Source organism: Mastigoproctus giganteus, chromosome 4 (genome assembly GCF_048544385.1).
Source record: "Mastigoproctus giganteus isolate SK-2022 chromosome 4, ASM4854438v1, whole genome shotgun sequence".
Taxonomy (NCBI): Eukaryota; Metazoa; Arthropoda; class Arachnida; order Uropygi; family Thelyphonidae; genus Mastigoproctus; species Mastigoproctus giganteus.
In genome coordinates, this window is record NC_143578.1 from 106,369,406 (window position 1) to 106,391,786 (window position 22,381).

At 37.2% G+C, this 22,381-nt stretch overlaps 1 protein-coding gene across 2 annotated transcripts in view; it reads right to left on the bottom strand.

Moving 5' to 3' along the window:
• LOC150086970 (putative rRNA-processing protein EBP2) overlaps positions 1-22,381 on the bottom strand; it is a 169,098-nt gene that overhangs the window by 105,791 nt on the left and 40,926 nt on the right. For both annotated transcript variants that reach the window (XM_090371714.1, XM_090371713.1), the window contains exon 4: positions 10,112-10,235. In XM_090371714.1, coding sequence (XP_090227840.1) covers positions 10,112-10,235 — 124 coding nt within the window. The remainder of the gene's footprint in view (positions 1-10,111; positions 10,236-22,381) is intronic.

The following is a 22,381-nucleotide window of genomic DNA, read 5'->3' on the forward strand; positions in this document are numbered from 1 at the left end:
TACAGACCAGTTAGTTTAACTTCTGTTCCAGGTAAAATAATGGAGTCACTGGTTAAAGATGCACTGCAGGATCATCTAGACAAGACTACAGCAATAATTCAGACAGCATGGGTTTGTTAAGGGAAAGTCTTGTCTGACAAATTTGACAGGATATTATGATGTGGTTTACAAAGGAACTGGATGCAAAAAATAATTCTGATATCATATACTTGGATTTCAGATAAGCTTTTGACACTGTTGCGCACGAAAGACTACTGTACAAATTGGAGCAGAATGGTATTAAGGGTAAGTTGCTACAACGGATAAAAGGATGGTAGTCAATGGGTGCTGCTCTTCGTGGACTAATATTATTAGTGGAGTTCCACAGGGTTTGGTGTTGGGTCCACTGTTGTTTTGTATATTTATCAATGATATTGATGAAGGTATATCAGGCTTAGTATCGAAGTTTGCAGATGATAAAAAGATTGGCAGGGTTGTTAATGACAGTAATGGCAGTGTGTTACTGCAACAGGATCTAGAAAATTTGGGCAGATGGGCTGAGAAGTGGCAACTGAAGTTTAACATTGAAAATGCAGAGTACTGCATATGGGTAGAAGTAACCCCAGAGAAATGTACCAACTGTGTGGTACTACGCTTAAGGAGGTAGAAAATGAAAAAGACCTGGGAGTAATTGTGCAGTCAGATATGAAGTTTTCTAAGCAAAGCAGACAGGCTGCCAGGGAGGGTCATGGGGTGTTGTCAATGATATACAGGAATTTTGCTAGCAGGGAAAAGGAGGTGATTGTCCCTCTGTATAAGGCAATGGTCAGGCCACGCCTTGAGTACTGAGTGCAGGTCTGGAGGCCTCATTTTAGGAAGGATGTAGATTTTCTTGAGTGTGTACAGAGAAGGGCAACAAGATTAGTGAGGGGAATGAAGGGATCCTCTTTCCAGGAGAGGCTTAAGTTCTGCAAATTGCAGCAGCTGAAGACTAGGCACCTGCAAGGTGATCTGATTGAGGTGTATAAGGCCTTGAATGGGTTGAGCACGCTGAATTCTGATGGGATTCTTCCACTTGTTCAGATTACTAACCTAAGTGGGCATAAATTGAAATTGAGGAAGGACAGATGTAGAATAGATGTGCAGAAATTTGCCTTTAGCCAGCAGGTGGTTAATTGCTGGAACAAACTCCCATCTGTCATTGTGGAAGTTGATAGGTTAAATAAATTTAAGGAAGAACTGGACAAACATTTAGAGGGGATTGTTTTGTATTTTTTTTTTTTTTTGGCTGATGCTGCATAAGCTCATACACTTGCTTTCTTGCATCGCATGCCACTACTACTACCTCAGGGGCTTTTCAATTTCTCCTCCCCTTTACTCTCAGTTATTACTAAATCATTTAGCTCCCTGCCAGAGTTTGATAAGCTTCTGGCCTCCACTTCATGTTTAAATGTAGATGCAATATACTCAATTCAGTTTGTCAGCTACCTCAGCAGATTCATCAACAATCAAACCATCAATGTCAAGTAGACCAATCTGATTCATCCCTTCCTTCTATAGTGTACATAAGTAAACAAGTCTGTACTGTTTTTCCTTGTATTGTTTGAAAAGATTTCTCGTAATCTGCCTTTGTTTCCCTAACATCCTTTGTGACTTGATTACAGATTAGCTTATATCTACCATAGGCATTCTCTGTCTCCTGATAATTTATATGCATCCCATACATTTTCCTTCTCACCACGAGTCTCATTTGGTCATCAGACATCCATTTAGTCCTAAACCTTGAGCAGTATTACTTAGTTGATATGAAAAGACTGGTAGCTTCCAAGTTTAATTCCTTGAATACTTCCCATTTAGAGTTTCTTGTTGGTAACATCAATTGATCCGACTGTATAAAATTTTAAAAATTTCTGAGACCACTGTAGTCATCTTTAAGTAAATCCCACATCAGTACACTGCGTTCACTGCCACCTAGTGGTTCCTTTATCTGCAGATTCTTAATGCATGAAGAATCGCTGCTGATAATCAGATAAAAAGTAATAACTCCCTCTGGTTGCCTCTCGAACATGCTGCTGTAGAAAACAATCATCCAATAAACCCACAAAAGTCTTGATACTGTGTGAGTGACTAACCCACAAGTTCCAGTCTACATCTGAGAAGTTAAAATCTCCCATTATAAGACAATCTGATTTACTGGCCCATTCTATTTCCCTGTACAGTTGTTCAACGTACTCAAAGTCATTAGGCCAATAACATTATTCTTACTCTCAACTTGGTTTTCCCAGTGTTTATGTGACACCAAACTGACTCAAAACTGCACTGTCCACCAGGTCGGTGGACAGTGCAGTTTTGTAGATTTTGTCGATGCACTTCTGTAGATTTTGTGTGTTTCTTAACTAACTGCATCTCCACTTCTATCCTGTCTATCCTTTCTGTACGTATTGTACACCCCAAATTCCAGTTCTGCATCCCTTATCTCTATGTGGGCAAAGTATTTATGGCTCCAGCTAACAGAGAAGTTTTTCTTAAATTTTTACCATTTTACTGACTTAATTGGCATATTAATTCACTTTCTAGAAGGAGCTTCACATTCCTAGTTACAGTACTTAGTTTATTTTGAACTTGGACAGAGATTTTGTAGGTTATTACTTCGTATCAGTAAAACTTGTATCATTCAAAACTTGCCGCCATTGTGTAGTATCGATACGGAATAGCATTACGTATATCTCGAACTTGATAGTGTAAGGTATAATGTAAAACTAGCATAATACGTAGGAATCTGTTAGCTTAGTACCGTATTGGCAATTAATCAATTAAATTTATAAATCCTTTTAATTTTTATTGTTAATTAAATTGTATTTAAACAGAAATCATGCCCCAGATTAGAGCAACAAAGCAACATGTGCAAAGTAGCGAAAGTGCTGTGGTTCAGTGGAGAGCCAAAGGGGGGGAGGGGCGATTCTCCAACGCATCACAGTCTAAAAAATGTGAAAAATGCATCATTTTTGTGGATCTCTCTTGAACAGGACATGATCTAGCCATGCAAGATGTCTTTGTGTGTGCTAGGTGCAGAGAATGTGAAGAAATTAGGTGCCAACTCAGCGTTGAGATGGGAATCCATGAGAGCTTGAAGAGCCAGGTAGGTGCCCTCGAAGGAATTAAAATGGAGGCCATCGAGTGCTCAGCTGCCCAACTCAATGCCCGTGATATTGAAGGAGGCAGCGAGGGAAGTAAGCAAACCCTTAGCCATAGTTATCAGAGCATCCTTAGATTCAGTGGAGGGCCCCATGGACTGGAGATGTGCAAATGTATCCCCAATTCACAAAGTGGGTTCAAAGAGTGACGCAAATAATTATAGACCTTTTAGTTTAACTTCTGTTCCAGTGAAAATAATGGAGTCACTGGTTAAAGAAGTGATGCAGAATCACCTAGACAAAACTGCAGTAATAGTTCAGACACAGCATGGGTTTGTTAAAGGGAAGGTTTTTTCTGACAATTTGATTGAATACTTATGTGGTCACAAAGGAACTGGATGCAAAATATTATTTTGATATCACATACAGTCAGTCCTCATATAACATGTGTTTACACTACACGAATTCGATTATACAAGATTTATAAATAGGGGAACGATATCGTATGTATAACACGAACCGAATTCGCTTATGCACGATTCGCCTTTGTGTTTACAAGAAATGTCAGTCGAATGCGGAATCACCCCAACTGAACGCAACACGATAGAAATGAAGAGAAGATTCTATAAATGTATTTATGTTTTTTATGTCAGTGAAGGGGAAACACATTTCACCATAATAACGTAAAAACCCACACAATTCCAACTATCGGTATTATCCCAAGTGCAATTAGATCGAGTTTACTACCAGTTTATAACAGATTCCACTAGCAGAAAAGCAACTGGAAATTGTTTTTATTGTTTTATGGTAGTAACCCCCAGAAATGTGCTTTAGTAAAATGTGAGCTAGTGAGGTGTTCATAGTGTGTCTCTGCCTTTATGGTGTTGTTTATTCAGTTGCTACACATGCGCGTGCAGCTTTGTTTGTGTATCAAGCGTGCCTCCTCATTTTGTAATTGTGCTTTATTCCCTAAAAATGAGTAAAATACTTAAAAAGTGTGAAAAGGAAGCATCCTGGTGAAGACACTGCAGATTCAGAGAGAAAAAGAAAAGCAATATCGATAAACAGAGATTTACCCGGGAAAATCTGTAGCATTCTTAGTCAAGGACTTCTCATAGTAGGTGCCTCCGTAGCCAGGTGGGAAGGAGCAGCAGTGCGTAGCACACACTTCTTGATTAGACCAGGGTTCGAGCCCGTGACCACCAAATACGGAGGATGCGGAAAGGTCAGGGAATGACCACCGCATAACCCCGGAGCAATATGGCCTTAGTTGCTAATGCTCCTAAAAAAAAAAAAAAAAAACACCGGTCTCCAGCCCACAAGGGTTTTCCCAGTAAGGCTTATGGCCTGTCCACCTCTGTTGATAGAGAAAAAATATGAAATTGTGAAACGCTTTGAGCAAAATGAAAGACAATGTGACATTATACATGCCATAGGCCTAAATGAGGCAACGCCGAAAATTAGAAAGAATGCAGAGAAAATAAAAACAACTTTCATAGCAGGAACAACTCAAAGTGTAATTAAAATCCATTAGATTAAGACACAAAGAATTGGAAGAGAGATAGAACGGCTGTCATCGACTTGGATAGAAAATCAAACAAAAAACAAGTTTGCTTACGATAGAAGCAAAAGCATTAGCAATATTTTATTACGTAATAGTCGTAATAAAATACTTACGTATTTTATTATGATTATGTATTGTGTTTGGTAATATTTTGGTTACAAATGTGTGTTCAATCTTGGGTGGTCGGCACCTAACCCTATTTTTCCCATAGGGGCTGTTGTTTATTTTGCACAAGGGTTTCTAGGAACACAATTATCATGCTATACGAGGACTGACTATACTTGGATTTCAGGAAAGCTTTTGATATTTTGCACATGGAAGACTGCTATACAAATTGGAGTGGTATGGCATTAAAGGCAAGTTGCTTGCAATGGATAAAGGGATGGTTGAATGGGAGACAGCAGAAGAGTGGTAATAAATGGGCACTGCTCTAAGTGAACTAATGTTATTAGTGGAATTCCCTAGGGTTCGATGTTGGGCCTGTTGTTATTTTGTGTATTTATTAATGGTATCGATGAAGGTGTATCAGGCTTAATGTCCAAGTTTGCAGATGATATAAATTTTTGCAGGGTTGTTAATGATAGTAAAGACAGTATGCTACTGCAACAGGATCTAGAAAAGTTAGGTAGATGGGCTGAGAAGTGGCAACTTGACAAATGCAAAGTACTGTATATGGATAGCAGTAACCCAAGAGCAACGTACCAACAGTATGGTACTATGCTCGGGAAGGTAGAAAATGAAAGAGACCGAAGGGTAATTGTGCAGTCAGATATAAAGCTGTCTGAGCAGTACAGATGGACTGCCAGAGCAGGTCATGGAGTTTTATCAATGATATATAGAAATTTTGCTAGCAGAGACAAGGTGGTGATTATACCGTTGTATAAGGCAATGGTCAGGCCACACCATACAGGTCTGGTTTTTTTGTTTTTTTTTTTTTTAGAAGCATTAGCAACTAAGGCCATATTGCTCCGAGATATGCGGTGGTCATTCCCTGACCTTTCTGCATCCTCCGTATCGTATCTGGTGGTGACGGGCTCGAACCCCGGTCTAATCAAGAAGCGTGTGCTACGCACTGCTGCTCCTTCCCACCTGGCTACGGAGGCACCTATACAGGTCTGGAGGTTTCATTTTAAGAAGGATGTAGAGTTGCTAGAGCGAGTACAGAGAAGGGCAACAAGATTGGTGAGAGGAACAAAGGGAGTTCTCTTACCAGGAACAGCTTAAATTCTCTAAGTTGTGGCACCTGCAAAGTGATCTGATTGAGGCGTACAAGGCCTTGAATGGCTTGAGCAGGCTCAATGCTGATGGGATAGATGGTTGGATGACTAAAGTTCATCTGGTCTCATCTAACTTAAGACTTTCCAAAAGATGCTATTTGGCAACTGTATTAACTTATCAGCAAGGAATTGTTTCCACCAAATAATAAACATTTTCTTATTCAGAAACTGCACAACTATCACAAATTTTGTGGTACCTTCCTGCATATTTAAGAATGTATATAGCTTAATTTAGTAACACTTAAAATTTGTTTTTGGTAGTGTACTCTGTATTTAAAATGCAGTTTAATTTAAAGCATATTTTAATAATAATTTTTAATTAAACATTTACTCTTTAGGAAAGAGTAAATCTTTTCTTGTAACAATTTCATTTTAAAATAGGATGATGCCTTTGGGCAACAAATTTTTTTGTAATGAGTTAGTGTCATGAAGTTTTATATATTGCTAGGATAGATATTAAGACAAACATGCTCAAATAAAAATTTGTCTATTGCAGTTCTGAAGTTATGAACAGTCAAAGTGATGTCTGTTTCTGGAAACAGTTGGTGACAGAGTTCCTTTTCAAGTCATGAGAAAACTCAGCTATGCGGAATCATGAAAAATTGAGGAAAAGTATACCACACACTATTGATACAAAGGTCACAGATGGTGGCATGCACATTTTAAAAGGAGTCACTGACATCTGTAATCAGCAAATGAATGGAAGCAGTCTTGTAATTTTTTTATTAGTGATATCAACTGCAGAGAACCAGTTGCAAACAAACTAAAGTGACATCACTGCCCAGAAGGTTATAAAAGGTAAAACTACATTTGTTAATCATTAACATATTTTGGATTAACAACTTATAAATACAAAAATGCACTGCAGAATATAAAAAAGAAAACATCTTGAAGATTCATTACGGTGTGTACGAGATGGAGTTCTGGGGTTATAACAAAACATTAAACATCAATGTATTACGATTTCTAATACAAATGATGACTGTTGCTAAGTGTTTGAACAGACACCATAACTATGCATTAATAAACTTTTATGTGAAACTAATTATGAGACAGTTACAATCCTATGGTTGAGATACTTGTGAGCACTGCACCCTAAATACAAGCCTTGTGTCAGCCCTGTAAACAGATAACTATCAACTCCTAAGTGAGTGTGCATGTGTGTGTACGCACGCACACACATACACACGTTGTATCCCATTCAGTTTTTTTCAAATGGAAACTAGAAACAATTTAAAAGTATGCAATTTTTGATGCCGTCCATTATTTTAGTAATATAAGGATACAATTATGACAATGTGATACAACCAAGCCTCGCATAACCAGAGTTCGAATAGCACGTTTTTCAGTTACCGCTATTTAAAAAAATTATACCACTTTTTGCTTTAACAATGCAAATTTCCAGTTAATGCGATTTTTTTTTTTTATGTGATAGTCGAAAAAGATAGAAATCACGCATTAAGCTTATGGCACGTTGGACGGGCAATAAACAAACATTTGCCTGCTGCCCACCTCAGTGTGTTCCATCAACCATCGGTAGATGTGTTAACTGTTTGTCAACTGCTAATAAAATCAATGCAGACTCGCATTTAAAAATTCTAATTTTTAAATGAGCCAGATGAAAATGTTACTGCGAAGGAGATAACGGTAAAAGACCTAGATGAAATCTTTCGTACTGCAGAGAACCTCAAACAAAAGGTTTGAGGTTCTCTGCAATATTTATTTCGCCAGGGCCCAGAGAAGGTTGTTATGGACTATAGGACATTGATTGATGAAAAGAGAAAGTCAACACTGTTCAAGCGACTCTGCTCAAATATTTTCGAAACAAATTGTTTCTCCACTGTGTATTTTGTCAGGGGTTCCCAAACTTTCACTACGCCCTTAAGAGTCTCAGTAACTTTTTCATGGTGCACCTAGACCAAAAGTTCTATAACAGTTCCGTTTATTAAGTAGTTAGGTCCAAACAACTTAATAAGAAATGCTGAAACTGTGAACTACCTCGAGCTAGTAGTTTGTGCGTTGTCCAACCAATGTCGAGTATAGCTGTGTTTCCCTCAAAAATGTAAAATATTACGCGGCGCACAGTTTGGGAACCACTGTTTTATGCAATAAACATTTAATTCCATAATTATTTTCATTATCTTTTACATGGTATACATGTTAAAAAGTTATTTAAAAGGTATTTTTAAAATCCTTTATGGACATTCCTGAAGATCAAGGACCAATTAGAATTTTCCCTATTGATTCGATTAACGTGTTTCCGTTTTGCGTTAAGCACTCGCGGGATGAATTAATTGCATTAATTGAGGTCAGCCTGTATATTTTTTTAAAATTATTGTCACAATGCTACTGAGTACCAACAATAAATGCCATCTCTGTTGGCTCAACAACAATTCCACAAGCAGTCATGCAGCACATTCTATAAACAATCCAATATATCATTTCGAGAAGAAAAAGAATTTAAATAAAGATAATTATTTGATCATTTTAAAATTAAATTAATAAAGCTAACCATTGAAAAACATCAGATCAACAAGTACAGGTAGTTCTCGACTTTACGAGTTAATTCGTTCCTAGCGTGCGCTCATAAAGCGGCAATTTATGTTCCATAGACATAAGGTTAAAAACAGGGGTTATGCTCTCAACAATGAAATTAATTTATGTTTAAACAATGATTGATTTATCGAAAGAAATGCAAACGTAGCCTGTAAAATCAAGCAAATTATAATAATAGAGAAATTATTTACGACTTACAAATGTTAAAGAATGTTTATTCTTCATCATCATCGACTAAATGCACATGCGTTGATTACTCATTATTGGCTCAGCACTCGTTGGTTTGTTGCACAAGAGCATTCTTCAGAAATGTTTCAAGAGGTTTGTTTCCAAGATAAGCTTTTCTTTTAATTATAAATTTCACGATTGCATGCATAAGCATTTTTTAACGGCACACACAAATTGCGACTAACACAATTCGAATGGAGTAACAAGTTTACGAAGCTTAAAAAAAAAAAAGGAATGAAGAGAATATTCTGAATATGTATATATTTATTTTATACGATTGAAGATTTCAGTAAAGGGGAAACACATTTCACCATAATAACTTAAAAAACCACACAATGTCAGCTATTGGTATTTTCACAAATGCAAGAAGATCGAGTTTACTACCTGTTTATAATTGCTTGCAGTAACAGAAAAGCCCAATAAACCGGAAAGTGCAAATTTTTATTGTTTTATGGTCGTGACCTCCAGAAATGTGCTTTAGAAAAATATCACAAAGGTGTTTAAAATTGGTTCTTATAACGGAACATATGATAACGATGAAAGTGTAGTGCATTTTAATGATTTGAAGGCACCTCCGTAGCCAGGTGGGCAGGAGCAGCAGTGCGTAGCACATGCTTCTTGATTAGACCGGGGTTCGAGCCCGTGACTATCAAATATGGAAAGGTCAGGGAATGACCACCGCATATCCACAGAGCAATATGGCCTTAGTTGCTAATGTTCCTAAAAAAAAAAAAAAAAACCCAAAAACAAACAATGATTTGAATTGATAACTAATACAATTTACAAACCATGATCACGACCTTTTATATGGCCTTAAAGTCCCACTCGTGACCTTAAAAATTACGTTTTAGAGAGATAAATAGCTTAGTTATACAGCGAAAATTTCAACTTCCAAGATCTTGAAATGAATTACCAAAAAACAATGTTATTGGGTTCACATTATGATATTTTAACGATAAGATGGTGTCTCTGAAACTGATTAATATTGTAAAGCGGGGTACACTGTATTGCATAGCTACGTATGTGGTTTAGAATGCGGTATTTATGAATGTTTAACACTGATTTTTTGTAATTAATGTTCATATTTTCGATTTTTGTTGATACTTGGGGAAAAAACCTCGTAAAGCGAAAACTGCCTGTATATACAGTATTTTGTACACTATACATCCTACTTTTTTGTAAGATTTGATTTTCTTATGGACATACTTGAATTCAAATTGCGATGCAGATTAAAAGTGAAACCAGTGACGAAGAAATTTTAAAATGTATTGGTCACCACTAATATTGTATTTTTTTTTTTTTTTTTTTTCAGAAAAAAATTCACCAAGTACTTAGAGAGTTAAGACATATTAGACATAAATGTGAAAAACTACCTTCTGCATATGGACATCAGACTTTGCCATTTGAGCAAAATAATCTTCTGGTCGCTTTGTTGGGATACCTAACTGTTTCATTTGGGATATGCCTTTTAATACAGCTGCTTGTGCCTGTTGATAACTAAAAATTATGATGAAATGAGAAAAATGCCAAAAAAATAATATAATGAAAAAAATAAGTTTATTTATATAACACAATATAAGCCACACATACTGTGGCTTATATTGTGTTATAAATATAACATTCAATTGAGTGTGGGGGGGGGGGAGGCAGTCCTCACACTTATGGCTGGTTTAATTCCCAGATAATGTGCAGCAAGTCAAAATGATACAAGATTAAACTGATTTTCCCATAAATACAACATAGTGAGAGATTGCAAGTATTTATGAATATAAATACAAAAAATATAATACATATTTAATCAATTACCGATTATATAAGGTGGACAATGGCATTTCTTATATTTTAACTACAAGATTAGATAGATACATGATTATCTTTGAAATGAATGAGGAAACACTTTCTCATTCATTTCACAAATATACATGGTATCAACGATGTCCATCTACACTTACAGTCTGCCAAACCCCCATGTACTTTTTCTGACACAATCTCAATTAATTATTTATTCAAACACTGCTCATCTCAGTTTTCCAAATTACTCACTGTATGACTCTTCTTGCTTCAAAGTTGATACTTGTGCATTTGTCAGTTTTGATATTCCCTATCAGAGACTTGGTAATTTGGAATCTCCTCTTTTCGATCTTCTCTGGCTTAAAATCTCTCTACCACATTCTCTTAAAAGTAGCAAAGCAGTTATTAATCAGCCCAAGCTAGATTTTGAACAGGCTAAGAGTAGAAAACTTGCTTCTAGTCCAAATAGTAGTTGAGCATTCTGGTCTCTTGCCAAAGCTATTGGCTGCAACTTTTGCCCATCTGTGTTCCCACCTCTGTCAGAATCAGATGGTTCTATTGCCACTTAAGCCAAGGATAAAGCTGATCTGCTAGTATCCTATTTTTCTTCCAACTCATGTATTAATGATCTTTGTAAACCACTTTCCACCTTTTCCAGTACACTCCATTCATGGTCTTCCTATGGTCATCTATCAAAAGGAAGTCAGAAGGATTTTGACAAATATTGAATCTAAGAAAGCTCCAGATCCTGATGGTATTTCTCCACTTGTTCTCAAAACCTGTGCTCCTGAACTTACTCCTGTTCTGTGTCGTATTTTTTCACTTTTTTATTCCATGGGTGTTTTTCCTTCTGCTTGGAAATTTGCTAATATCTAGCCAGTTCCTAAAACAGGTGACAAATCCCTCCCGTCCAGTTATCATCCCATTGCAATTATTTCTGTTCTTTCTAATTTTTTTTTTTTTTTTATGTGAACCCCAAACACGAGAGGTATTAGAACCTATAGTACTTAGTACCGTGCTTGGGTTTGAGGTTAAGAAGACGAAAGAAGATATTTGTTGACATTGGACTTGAACTTCTGTAGACTGTAATTTTCTGGAAATACGTATGAAGGAAGGTTGTTCCAGAAAACAGCAGTTGAATGAATAAATGAAGAAGATGAAAAGTTGGTTCTGTGGGTTTGAAGTTGGACAGTAAATGGATGTTGACTGGTGGCGGCACGTGTTCGGACTGTTTTGAAAGAGAGAGCAGGAATTATAGAAGCCAATTCAGAAGAACAGTGCCCATGGAAGTATCTGTAGAAGAGGCATGCAGCAGAAACAGTGCGTCTATGAGAAAGCGAGTGGAGAGACTCTGTTAGAGATGAATCATTAATTAACCTAACTGCCCTCTTCTAAATGGAATCAAGAAACCTGAGAGACATTTTGGGGGCACCACCCCAGATGTGGGAACAATATTCCATGGCAGGGCGGATTTGCGATTTATACAGAGTGAGCAGCTGTTTGGAAGAAAAGTAACGCCGAGAGCCAAAGAGAAAACCAAGTTTTTTAGATGCAGAGGAAGCAATATTTGTAATGTGCTTGTGCCAAGAGAGATTAGAAGTCAGGGTAATCCCCAAAAGACATATATCATTTTGCCTAGAAATCGGAGTGTCACTAAAGATAAGCATAGGAGTAGAAGAATCCTTTTTGCGAGATATAAGACGACTGAGTTTTAGAAGGGTTGAAATCAACTAAGTTGTCTTTGCCCCACTGGAGAATTACCTGAAGATCGGCATTTAAGCAATTGGTAGCAGATTTTCGAGAAGTTGAAGCTGATTCAGCAGGACAAGGTTTCTCAAAATGGAAAGTTGAATGCAATGTGCTATCATCGGCAAAACTATGGATAGGATTTCCAGTCAATGGAAGAAGGTCATTGATATACAAGAGGAAAAGAGTGGGGGAAAGAACCTTGGGGGACACCGGCATTAGTGGAGAAGTTAGAAGACAGACAGCCATCTACCATCACCCTCAGTGAGCGATCAGAGAGAAAACTGGATAACCAATTACTAAAAACAGTTGGCAAACCATAAGATGGAAGCTTGTTTAGAAGACCTTTATGCCAAACACAATCAAAAGCCTTTGAGATGTCAAGAGCAACTACTTGTGTTTCACCGAACCTTTCCATTGAATTAGTCCATAAATGGGTAACATAAGCCAGAATATCTCCAGTGGATCGACACTGACGGAATCCATACTGGTGATCGTTGATCAGACGGAAGGTTTCTAGGTAGTTTAGGAGTTGGCAGTTAATTGATTTCTCCATTACTTTAGAAAGAATAGAAGTAATTGCAATGGGACGATAACTGGATGGGAGGGATTTGTCACCCTTTTTAGGAACTGGCTGGATATGAGCAAATTTCCAAGCAGAAGGAAAAACACCTTTGGAATAAGAAAGTGAAAAAAGGCGGCAAAGAATAGGAGTAAGTTCAGGAGCACAGGTTTTGAGAACAAGTGGAGAAATACCATCAGGACCTGGAGCTTTCTTAGCATCAAGATTCATCAAAATCCTTCTGATATCCTTTTGACGGAAGACCATGGGAGGCATTGAATGGAGCGTTTGGGAATGGTGGGAGGTGTTTTACCAAGATCATTAATACATGAGCTGGAAGAAAAATGGGATGCTAGCAGGTCAGCTTTATCCTTGGCTGAAGTGGCAACAGAACCATCTGGTTTGGACAGAGGTGGGAGCAAAGATGAGCAAAAGTTGCGGCCAATAGCTTTGGCAAGAGACCAGAATGCTCGGCTACCATTAGGGCACGAAGCAAGTTTTCTACTCTTAGCCTGTTCAAACTCTAGTTTGGACTGATTAATAACTGCTTTACAACTGTTGCGAGCTTTGGTGTCGGCAGAAAATGAAACTGAAGAATTAGAAACAAGCCAATTACGATATGCAACATTCTTCTCTTGAACAGCCTTAGCACATTTATTGGAAAACCAAGGTTTAGATAAAGGGCGAGATTTTAAAGTGGAGTGTGGGATAAGGGATTCCATTCCTGCAAGAATAATTTCACTGACATGATCTGTGCAAACGTTGACATCAGAAGTTTTGAAACAGTAATCTGACCAAGGAAAAGAAGTCTCGCAGGTCATCCCATTTTGCATTCTTGTAATGCCAAACAACACATGGTTGGGAATAACCATGAGATAAAGGTTCCATTGGAGAAGAGACAATCACCAAGTTGTGATCTGAAGTGCCTAAAGGACCTCTCACTTCAACCGTGTACTTAGAAGGGTTGTTTGTGAGAAAAAGATCAAGCGTATTGGCTGTATGATTAGGATATTAATGGAGAAATCAATTAACTGCCAACTCTTAAACAGTATAGAAACCTTCCATCCGATCAATGATTGCCGGCATGGATTCTGTCAGTGTCAGTCTACTGGTGATACTTTGCTCATGTTACCCACCTATGGACAAATTCAACTGAAAAGTTTGGCGAAACTCAAGCAGCTGCTCTTAACATTTCAAAGGCTTTTGATCATGTCTGGCATAGAGGTCTTCTAAATAAGCTTCCATCTTATAGTTGCTAACTGTTTTTTTGTAATTGGGTACCCAGTTTTTATTTTGTAATTCGGCAACTTTTTTTTTTTTTTTTTTTTTTTTTTGGAATTGGGTATCCAGTTTTCTCTCTGACTGCTTACTGGGGGAGATGGCTCTCAGTTCTTCTAACCTCTCCACTAATGCTGGTGTTCCCCAAGGTTCAGTTCTTTCTCCCACTCTTTTTCTCTTGTTAATTAATGACCTTCTTCCATTGACTAGAAATTCTAAAAAATATGATAGCACATTGCATTCTACCTTTCAGTTTGAGAAACCTTACCATGCTCAAACAGCTTCAACTTCTCAAATATCCACTACCAATTCCTTAAATGCAGATCGCCAGGTAATTTTCCAGTAGGGCAAAGAGAACTAAGTTGATTTCAATCCTTCTAAAACTCAGTCCCATCTTATCTTTGATGACACTCAGATTTCTAAGCAAGATCATATATCTCTATTGGGAATTACCCTGACTTCTAATCTCTCTTGGCATCACTTTTCCTCCAAATAGCTGTTCACACTCTGCACAAATTACAAATCTGCCCTACCACGGAATATTGTTCCCACATCTACAGCAGTGCCCCGATAACCTCTCAAAGACTTCTAGATTCCATTCAAAAGAGGGCAGTTAGGTTAATTAATGACTCATCCCTAACACAGTGTCTCCACTCTCTGTATCATGGACATTCAGTTTCTGCTGACTGCCTTTTCTATAGATGCTGCCATTGGCAGTGTTCTTCTGAATTGGCTTCTGTAATTCTCACTCGCTCTTTCAAAGCAGTCCGAACATATTCCGCAACCAGTCATCATCCTTTTACTGTCCAACTTCAGACTCACAGAACCAACTTTTCTTCTTCCTCATTTATTCATTCAACTTCCGTTTTCTGGAACAACCTTCCTTCATACGTATTTCCTGACAATTACAATCTACAGAAGTTCAAGTGTAATGTCAACAAATATCTTCTTTCATCTTCTCAAACTCCCACCCATGCACTGCATTGAGTACTATAGGTTCTAATACCTCTTGTGTTTGGGGTTTTCATAAAAAAAAGAAAAGAAAATTTTGGCTTCAAGATGCTAACACATGCAAGCTAACGGGTTGACCACATACAGGGTAACTGGAAAGTTACTTCTTGTTTTTCAAGTTGGGATACTCAACCAGTATACAAGTCATCAACTAGAATACTGTAGGTATTTTAATGCCATTTAGTGGGTTAGAATAGTTTAGGCTAGTGTGAACTGTGTTACAGCTCAGTTTGATATGTTTAGTATGAACTGCCTTACAGTTCAATTTATTTACTACTTTTCACAAGCCTTGCATAATAGCTATACAGTCTGAACCATGAAAGAAATCCAAGGGCTTGCTTTCCTGGTGAATAGTGTTCTTCAACTTTCCAACAAATGTCAGTTTTTTTTTACTATAAATGTTTTCCTTTACCCAGCTTCACAAGAGAAGTCCACTGATATGAAACTGGCCTTTAGTTGGCTAGACTATTGATCCACATTTGCCTATCAACCTGTTGGGAAAAGCAATCTCATTATTTAATCACTTGTGCACAGGAATGGAGGCTTCATCCTGCATAAAGAGAAGTTACTCTGAATTAGGCCAATTACTTACATCAGAGAAAACATATTTTCTGCAGTATGGCAATATAGATATCTTGCCATACTGCAGAAAATACGTATATATATTTTTATTTTACTTTTAAGATATTTTATTTTACTGCAGAAATTTCAGTGAAAGTTCAATAATAAATTTAAATTCATAATGTATTATGCCTTGTGCATTTATTTTTACTTAGTAATTATTACTACGTACACCCTTTGGCATCTCTCATATTGTGGAGGAGTTCAACTTCATAACTGGGGCGGCATGATTGCAACACCAGAGTACCTGCCCAACCACAGACGATAGGCCAACAAGACTTGAAACGGTGCAGTCTGGGTGGCGGTATCAGCTAAGAATAAGTAGCAATAGTCTTTTCCATTGGTGAAGCATTACTTATTTGAGGTAGTGCAATACATGGTAACTCATTGTGAAGGTAGTTACAATATGAGATACAATTAAATGGATGCCATTCATTACAATTTACTATTATGAACAAAGAATGGTGTGTTTCATTGAATGTTCACTAGTAAATTTAAATTCATAATGTATTATGCCTTGTGCATTTATTTTTACTTAATACCTAAGAAAACTTATCTGTTTGCAGGAGCTCAAGAATTCAACATCTTCACACCTATAATCTCGTTCCCAGACCCATTATTAGGTTTATTAATAAGAGAAAACTTGATGCAACTTAGAATTTCCTGCTGATCCTCCTAGTCTCTTGGATTTCCCTAGTAAACTGACTTCCACTGTCTGGTTTCTTTTTTGAATTGAGATTAAATTCATAGTATAGGAAGAGTCAACCTCAAGATTTTCATCCCCATTTGTGTTCTTGACATCTTTTTACAGTTTAGTTTAGCATCAATAACTCAATTTTCTGGATAACAAGCTTGAGAGTGTTTAGCTTGTAAATCACTATTCTCATTGAAGCCTCTCACAAACTAATGAAATAACTGTATCTACAATCTTTTAAGCGTATTAAGTTGTTGAAATAATATTGGATGCTTTCTTTGTTTTTTTATTGCATGATAAGTCTAACCAGATGTGAAGTTACGAGGAGTGGTACAAAAGTAATGCCTCCTATTTTTTTCCTCAGAAAATTTAATTCGTACAACTATGCCTTTTACATCAATTAATCCCCAACCAATAACAAATACACTTATTTTTCCACAAAGTCACCATTTTCTATGCACTACCACCATCTTTGAGTCAGATGCTGTATTCCAATCCCATAAAAGCCCTTACTCTTCCTCCGGAGGGCTTCGCATACACTGTGTTTGACTGGCCATCATCCACAAAATGGGTTCCACGGAGTGCATCCTTCAGAGGGCCAAAGAGGTAATAGTCGGAATGTGAAAGATCTGGGCTATGAGAGAGGGTGAGAGAGGTGCACCCCAGTTTTGCAATGGCCTGCATCGTGCATAGACTGATGTGGGGTTGTGCACTGTCATGGAGAAGAACCTCATTAAGGTTTTTGGCCGGTCAAACTCTACGGATGCAGGTTTTCAACATATCGATCTGAGTTGATTGTGGTGCCACACTCCAAAAAGTCCACTATTGTCACTGACGTTACTGGTCAGCCACTTTGGGGCTTGTCAACATGTCACTTTCCCTACTTTTAAAGTGTCTTACCCAATGTCTAACTGTACTCACATCTACAGTATTGTCACCATAAACATTTTTGAGGTGCGTATGGATTTTGATAGGCATCACTTCTTCCTTGGTAAGAAATTCAATCACCACTCTTTGCTTGATACATCTGTAACATTCACCATTTTGAACTATCCGTGTGCTGCACTCACGAGACCTCTAGTGACCACTCAGTGGCACGTGAAATGATATATGGTGCCACATTTGAAAGCAAAAAATTAGGAGATGTTACTTTTGTATTGGTCCTCATATTCTGAATTTCCTTGAGAATTCCTCAATCAAGCCTTGCTTTAATATTTAATAAGTTTGTTGACTTGAGCAGTGGTGATTTATTAACAAAAGAACTGGTTTTCCTGTGCAATCTTCATTTAATAAAACTACAACCTTCTTATGACTCAACTAAAATCAGATGATCTTCTGGCCAAGTTCCAGTTTTTCAAACTTTTTCAGCATCTGCAAAAAATTACTGAATACCATAATGACTGCATTCTAAAAAGGAATCTAATAGAGATGCAGAATTGTAGAAGTTAGATTATTTCTGAGTATTTGTGTCACTAATATGAATAGATTCAATTGCATCCATTTCTATTTATAGAGAAAAAGAGAGATTTACTAATTTTTCTCAGAAAGTTACAAAAAGTTGTAACCTTATTTGATCCTGTTGATAGTCATGACTAGCATATTCACAGGCATGTGTGCTTTTGGATCTCTGTAATTCTTTTTTTTTTTATCTTGTGTAACACCCAATAATATCTATGCAGTCAAAACCAACTCATTAGTAAAGAAAAAAACTGCACCCCTTTTAATTTGTATATGTCAAGAAAAGGTATTTATGTTTCTCTATTTGTCCCACTGAGTTGTCTTTGGGTTGAATAGTCCTAGACTTTGTCACTGAGTTGAATAGTCCTAGTTTTCTAGAAAACTATACTGTGATTTTTTTTTTAATCCAATTTTAATAAATAAATAAATTAATGTTGGCACTTTTAGAAAAAGAAACTCTGCCATATTTTTCTGCTTAATTTTGTACAAGACAAGGAATACAAAACAAAGTTATAAGTTTTCATTTTGGAATAAGAGATTAGAAAAGTTCCTACTTTTTTTAGAGTATACATTTTTTCTTTTAATGAAAACCCCAAATATAAAAGGTATTAGGACCTATAGTACTTAGTACCATATAAGGTATTAGAACCTATAGTACTTAGTACCATATATATTTGTTGACATTAGACTTAATTCTTCTGAGATTATAATTTTTAGGAAATACAACTGTATGAAGGTTGTTCCAGAAAAGAGAAGCACAAGGGATAAATGGGAAATAAGAAAAGTTGGTCTTATGATTTTGAAGTTAGCCAGTGAATGGTGCTCATTGGTTGAAAGTTCAGACTGGCCTGGAAGAGAGAGGGGGAATTGAAGGTGCCAGTTCAGAAGAACAGCTCTCACAGATGTATGTGACAGACTCTCAGAAGAACAGCTCTCAACAGAAAAGGCACACAGCAGAAAGTGAAATGTCTACGAGACAGTGAGTAGAAAGACTTTGTAAGAAATAACTGATTAATTAACTTTCATTATCTACCTTGCCACACTGCAAGATAGTTAATGAAATAGTTAATAGTTAATGCCTCCGGTTGTGGGAACAATATTCCATAGGGCAGATTTCGGATTTGTAGAGAGTGAGTAGTTTAGAAGAAAAGTAATGCCAAGAGCAAAAAAGAAAAATCAGTTTTTTGGATGCAGAGGAAGCAATATTTGTGATGTGCTTATGCCAAGGAAACTTAGAAACCCAAGAAAGGGTTAAAAGAGAGGGGGCCATCTATCATCATCTGCAGTGATCAGTTGAAAAGAAAAGTGGATGCCATTTGCAAAAAACAGTTCATAATTTGCTTAAACAGTTCAGATGGGAGTTATTTAAAGACTTATGCCCAGCATGATCAAAAGCAACAGAAATATGGCTTTTGATCATGCTGGGCATAAAAGATCACAGAAGCCATTATATCACTAGATGACTGACAGTGACGTAATCCACACTGGGCATCACTAATCAGATAGAAGGTTCCTATTTAGTTAAAACTGGTGGGTTGATGGATTTCTTTGGAAAGAGTTGAAGATGTAAGTGCAACAGTGTGTTAATCGGATGGGAGAGATATATCACCTCTTTTTAGGGACTGGGTGAATATGAGCAAATTTCCAAGCAGAAAGTAAAACACCAGTGGAATAAGAAAGTGTAAAAAGGTAACAGAGAAGAGGACCAAGCTAAGGAGCACAGGTTTTGAAAACAAGTGGGGAAATGCCATCAAGACCTGGAGTTTCCTGACATCAACACTGTTCAAAATTCTTCTGACATCCTTTTGACAGAAGACCACAGGAGGCATTAAGTGGAGTGTACTGGGAATGGTAGGAGGTGGCTAAAGCTATTTATACAAGAGGCAGAAGAAAAGTAAGATACTAGTAAGTTGGCTTTATCTTTAGCTGAGGAGGCACCAGAACCATCAGGTTTTAACAGAGGTGGAAAGATGGATGGGCAAAAGTTGCAGCCAATAGGTTTGCCAAGGGACCATAATGCTCAACTACCATTTGAACAAGAAGCAAGTTTTATACTCTTAGCTCCTGTTCAAAATCTAGTTTGGATTGATTAATAACCTGCTTCACTATTGCAAACTTCAGTGTAGGCAGAAAATGAAGCTGGAGATTTGACTGCAAACTAATTATGATATGCATCATTCTCATATTGAACAGCCTTAGTGCCTTTATTAGAAAGCAAAAGCTTAGATGAAGGACAAGGTTTTAAGGTGCAATATGAAATTAAAGATTTCATTCCTAGAAGAATAATTTCAGTGACATGACCTGAGCAAACAATGTGATCTCAGAAGATGTAAAAACAGCAATCAACCAAAGAAAAAAAGAATATAAATCTTGCATATCATCCAATTTCACATTCTTGTAATGGACCATTCGAGCTAATGGAAATAACGGAACATTCGAGCTAATGGCACACTGAGATCGGATGTTTACATACAGCGCAGATGTCTCACATGAGAGGAGACCATCAACAAGTTATCATCTGAGGCTCTTAGAGGACCTCTAATATTGACTGAGCAATTTCAAGAGTCATTCATGAAAAAAAGAGCAAGAGTGTTGGGTATGTGGTTAGGGCTCTCTAGTATTCTGGTAGGTAAATGAATGAGTGATTCATTTATCTACCAGAATAAATGACCCAGATCACTGGTAATTGTAAAAGCCTTGGCAGCTCAACCAGCTGGGTCCATGCAACTAAAAACTGAAGTCAAGTGGAGCTGTGAACATTACAATCACCAAGGAAAATTACCTTACTGCCAGCAAAGTTAGATTGGAGAAACCCAAAAGGAAGTTAAAAAGCTCAGGCTGATTAGTGGAATTAAGATGACAGAAACAACAGATGAATTTGACATAGTTCTGAACTTTTCCATTTATTTTCACTTTGTCCTATGTTTTTCCAATGCTTCTGATATGAAAAAAAAAAAAAAAAAAAAAAGTTTGTCCTACCTCAATTTCAACATTGACAGTTCATACACTCTTTCTCTTTCTCCATCTCAGGAGGAATGAATTTTTATTTATCTTAATGCTGAATCGCTTTAAAAAACAAAACGCTCCATAATTCCTTTATATTGTGTTGGCATCTAAATTTGTAAAGTATGACGCACATCATGTGTTTTTCTCACAAGAAAACATTTATACAGTAGATTGTCGAAATAATCGCACCCTAAATAACGGAAGATTCAAGCTAACGGCACACTGAGATCGGATGTTTACATACAGCGCAGATGTCTTGCAATGCCAAAAAAAAGAAAACAGCAAGTCACATAATTACTGTATATGTTTACATTTACGTGATTTTTCTGGGGTTTTTTTGTCATAATTCTATCAAATTTCAAAATCCACTGCTGAAAAATTTAGCTTCTCATTCAAGGTTTTTTGTTGTAGTCCAATTCAACAAAACAAACTGGCAGAATTACTTAACAAGTACAGGTCACTGTTGAAAAAAAAGCCGTGAATTAGGGTTGAATTTGAAAGTGTCTGTAATTCTGCATAAACATGATACGAGGGAGTATATGATGAGAGGCTTGTCGACCAATTCAGCCCTGGAAAGACTGTGCAACGCTCAAGGGGTAAAATTTTTTTCAGCCTGGTCTGTACTTGTTAACAGGAGAGACTCCTTCTACAGGAATGGGATACACTTAAATAGAAAGGGTGCAAGAATATTTGCTGATGCTATCGAGGCAGTGTTAGGTGGGTCGGAAAACTGCTAGCCTGGGGGGAAACAAGGACTAACAGATTAACAGTAGCCACTGGCAGAGGTGAAAGTGATTCTTGCACTGCTTCTATTGGAATGAGCAGCAGCCTGGAAAACAAAATATTTCAGACTGCTGGGAGTCATTGCGGTACAAGTAAACACATGGGTTGTGTTAGGGTAGCTAAGAATAGGAACAGGTGCATGTATACTTGCATGTACACCAATGCTAGGAGTTTGGTAAATAAATTTGATGAATTTGAGGTATTGCTCAAAACATCAAAGGCAGATATTGTTGCGATATCAGAGACGTGGTGTCACACAGATATAAGGAATGCAGAACTGGAATTTGGGGAGTACAATGTTTACAGAAAGGATAGACAGGATAGGAAGGGAGGAGGGGTTATGCTATTAGTTAAGAAACACATAAAATCCAAGGAAGTGAAGCCAGTCAACAACGCTGGACAGTGCAGTGTCGAGTCAGTTTGGTGTGACAAACATTGGGAGATCAAAATTGAGAGCAGGAGTGTGCTATAGGCCTAATGATTCTGATGAGTATAATAAGAAACTGCACAGGGAAACAGAGTGGGCCAGTAAATCAGAGTCTTATAATGGGGGATTTTAATTTCCCAGATATTGACTGGAATTTGTGAGTTTGTCACTCAAACATTAGCAAGGCTTTTGTGGATTTATTGGATGATTGTTTTCTACAACAGCATGTTCGGGAGGCAACTAGAGGGAGTAATACTCTTTATCTG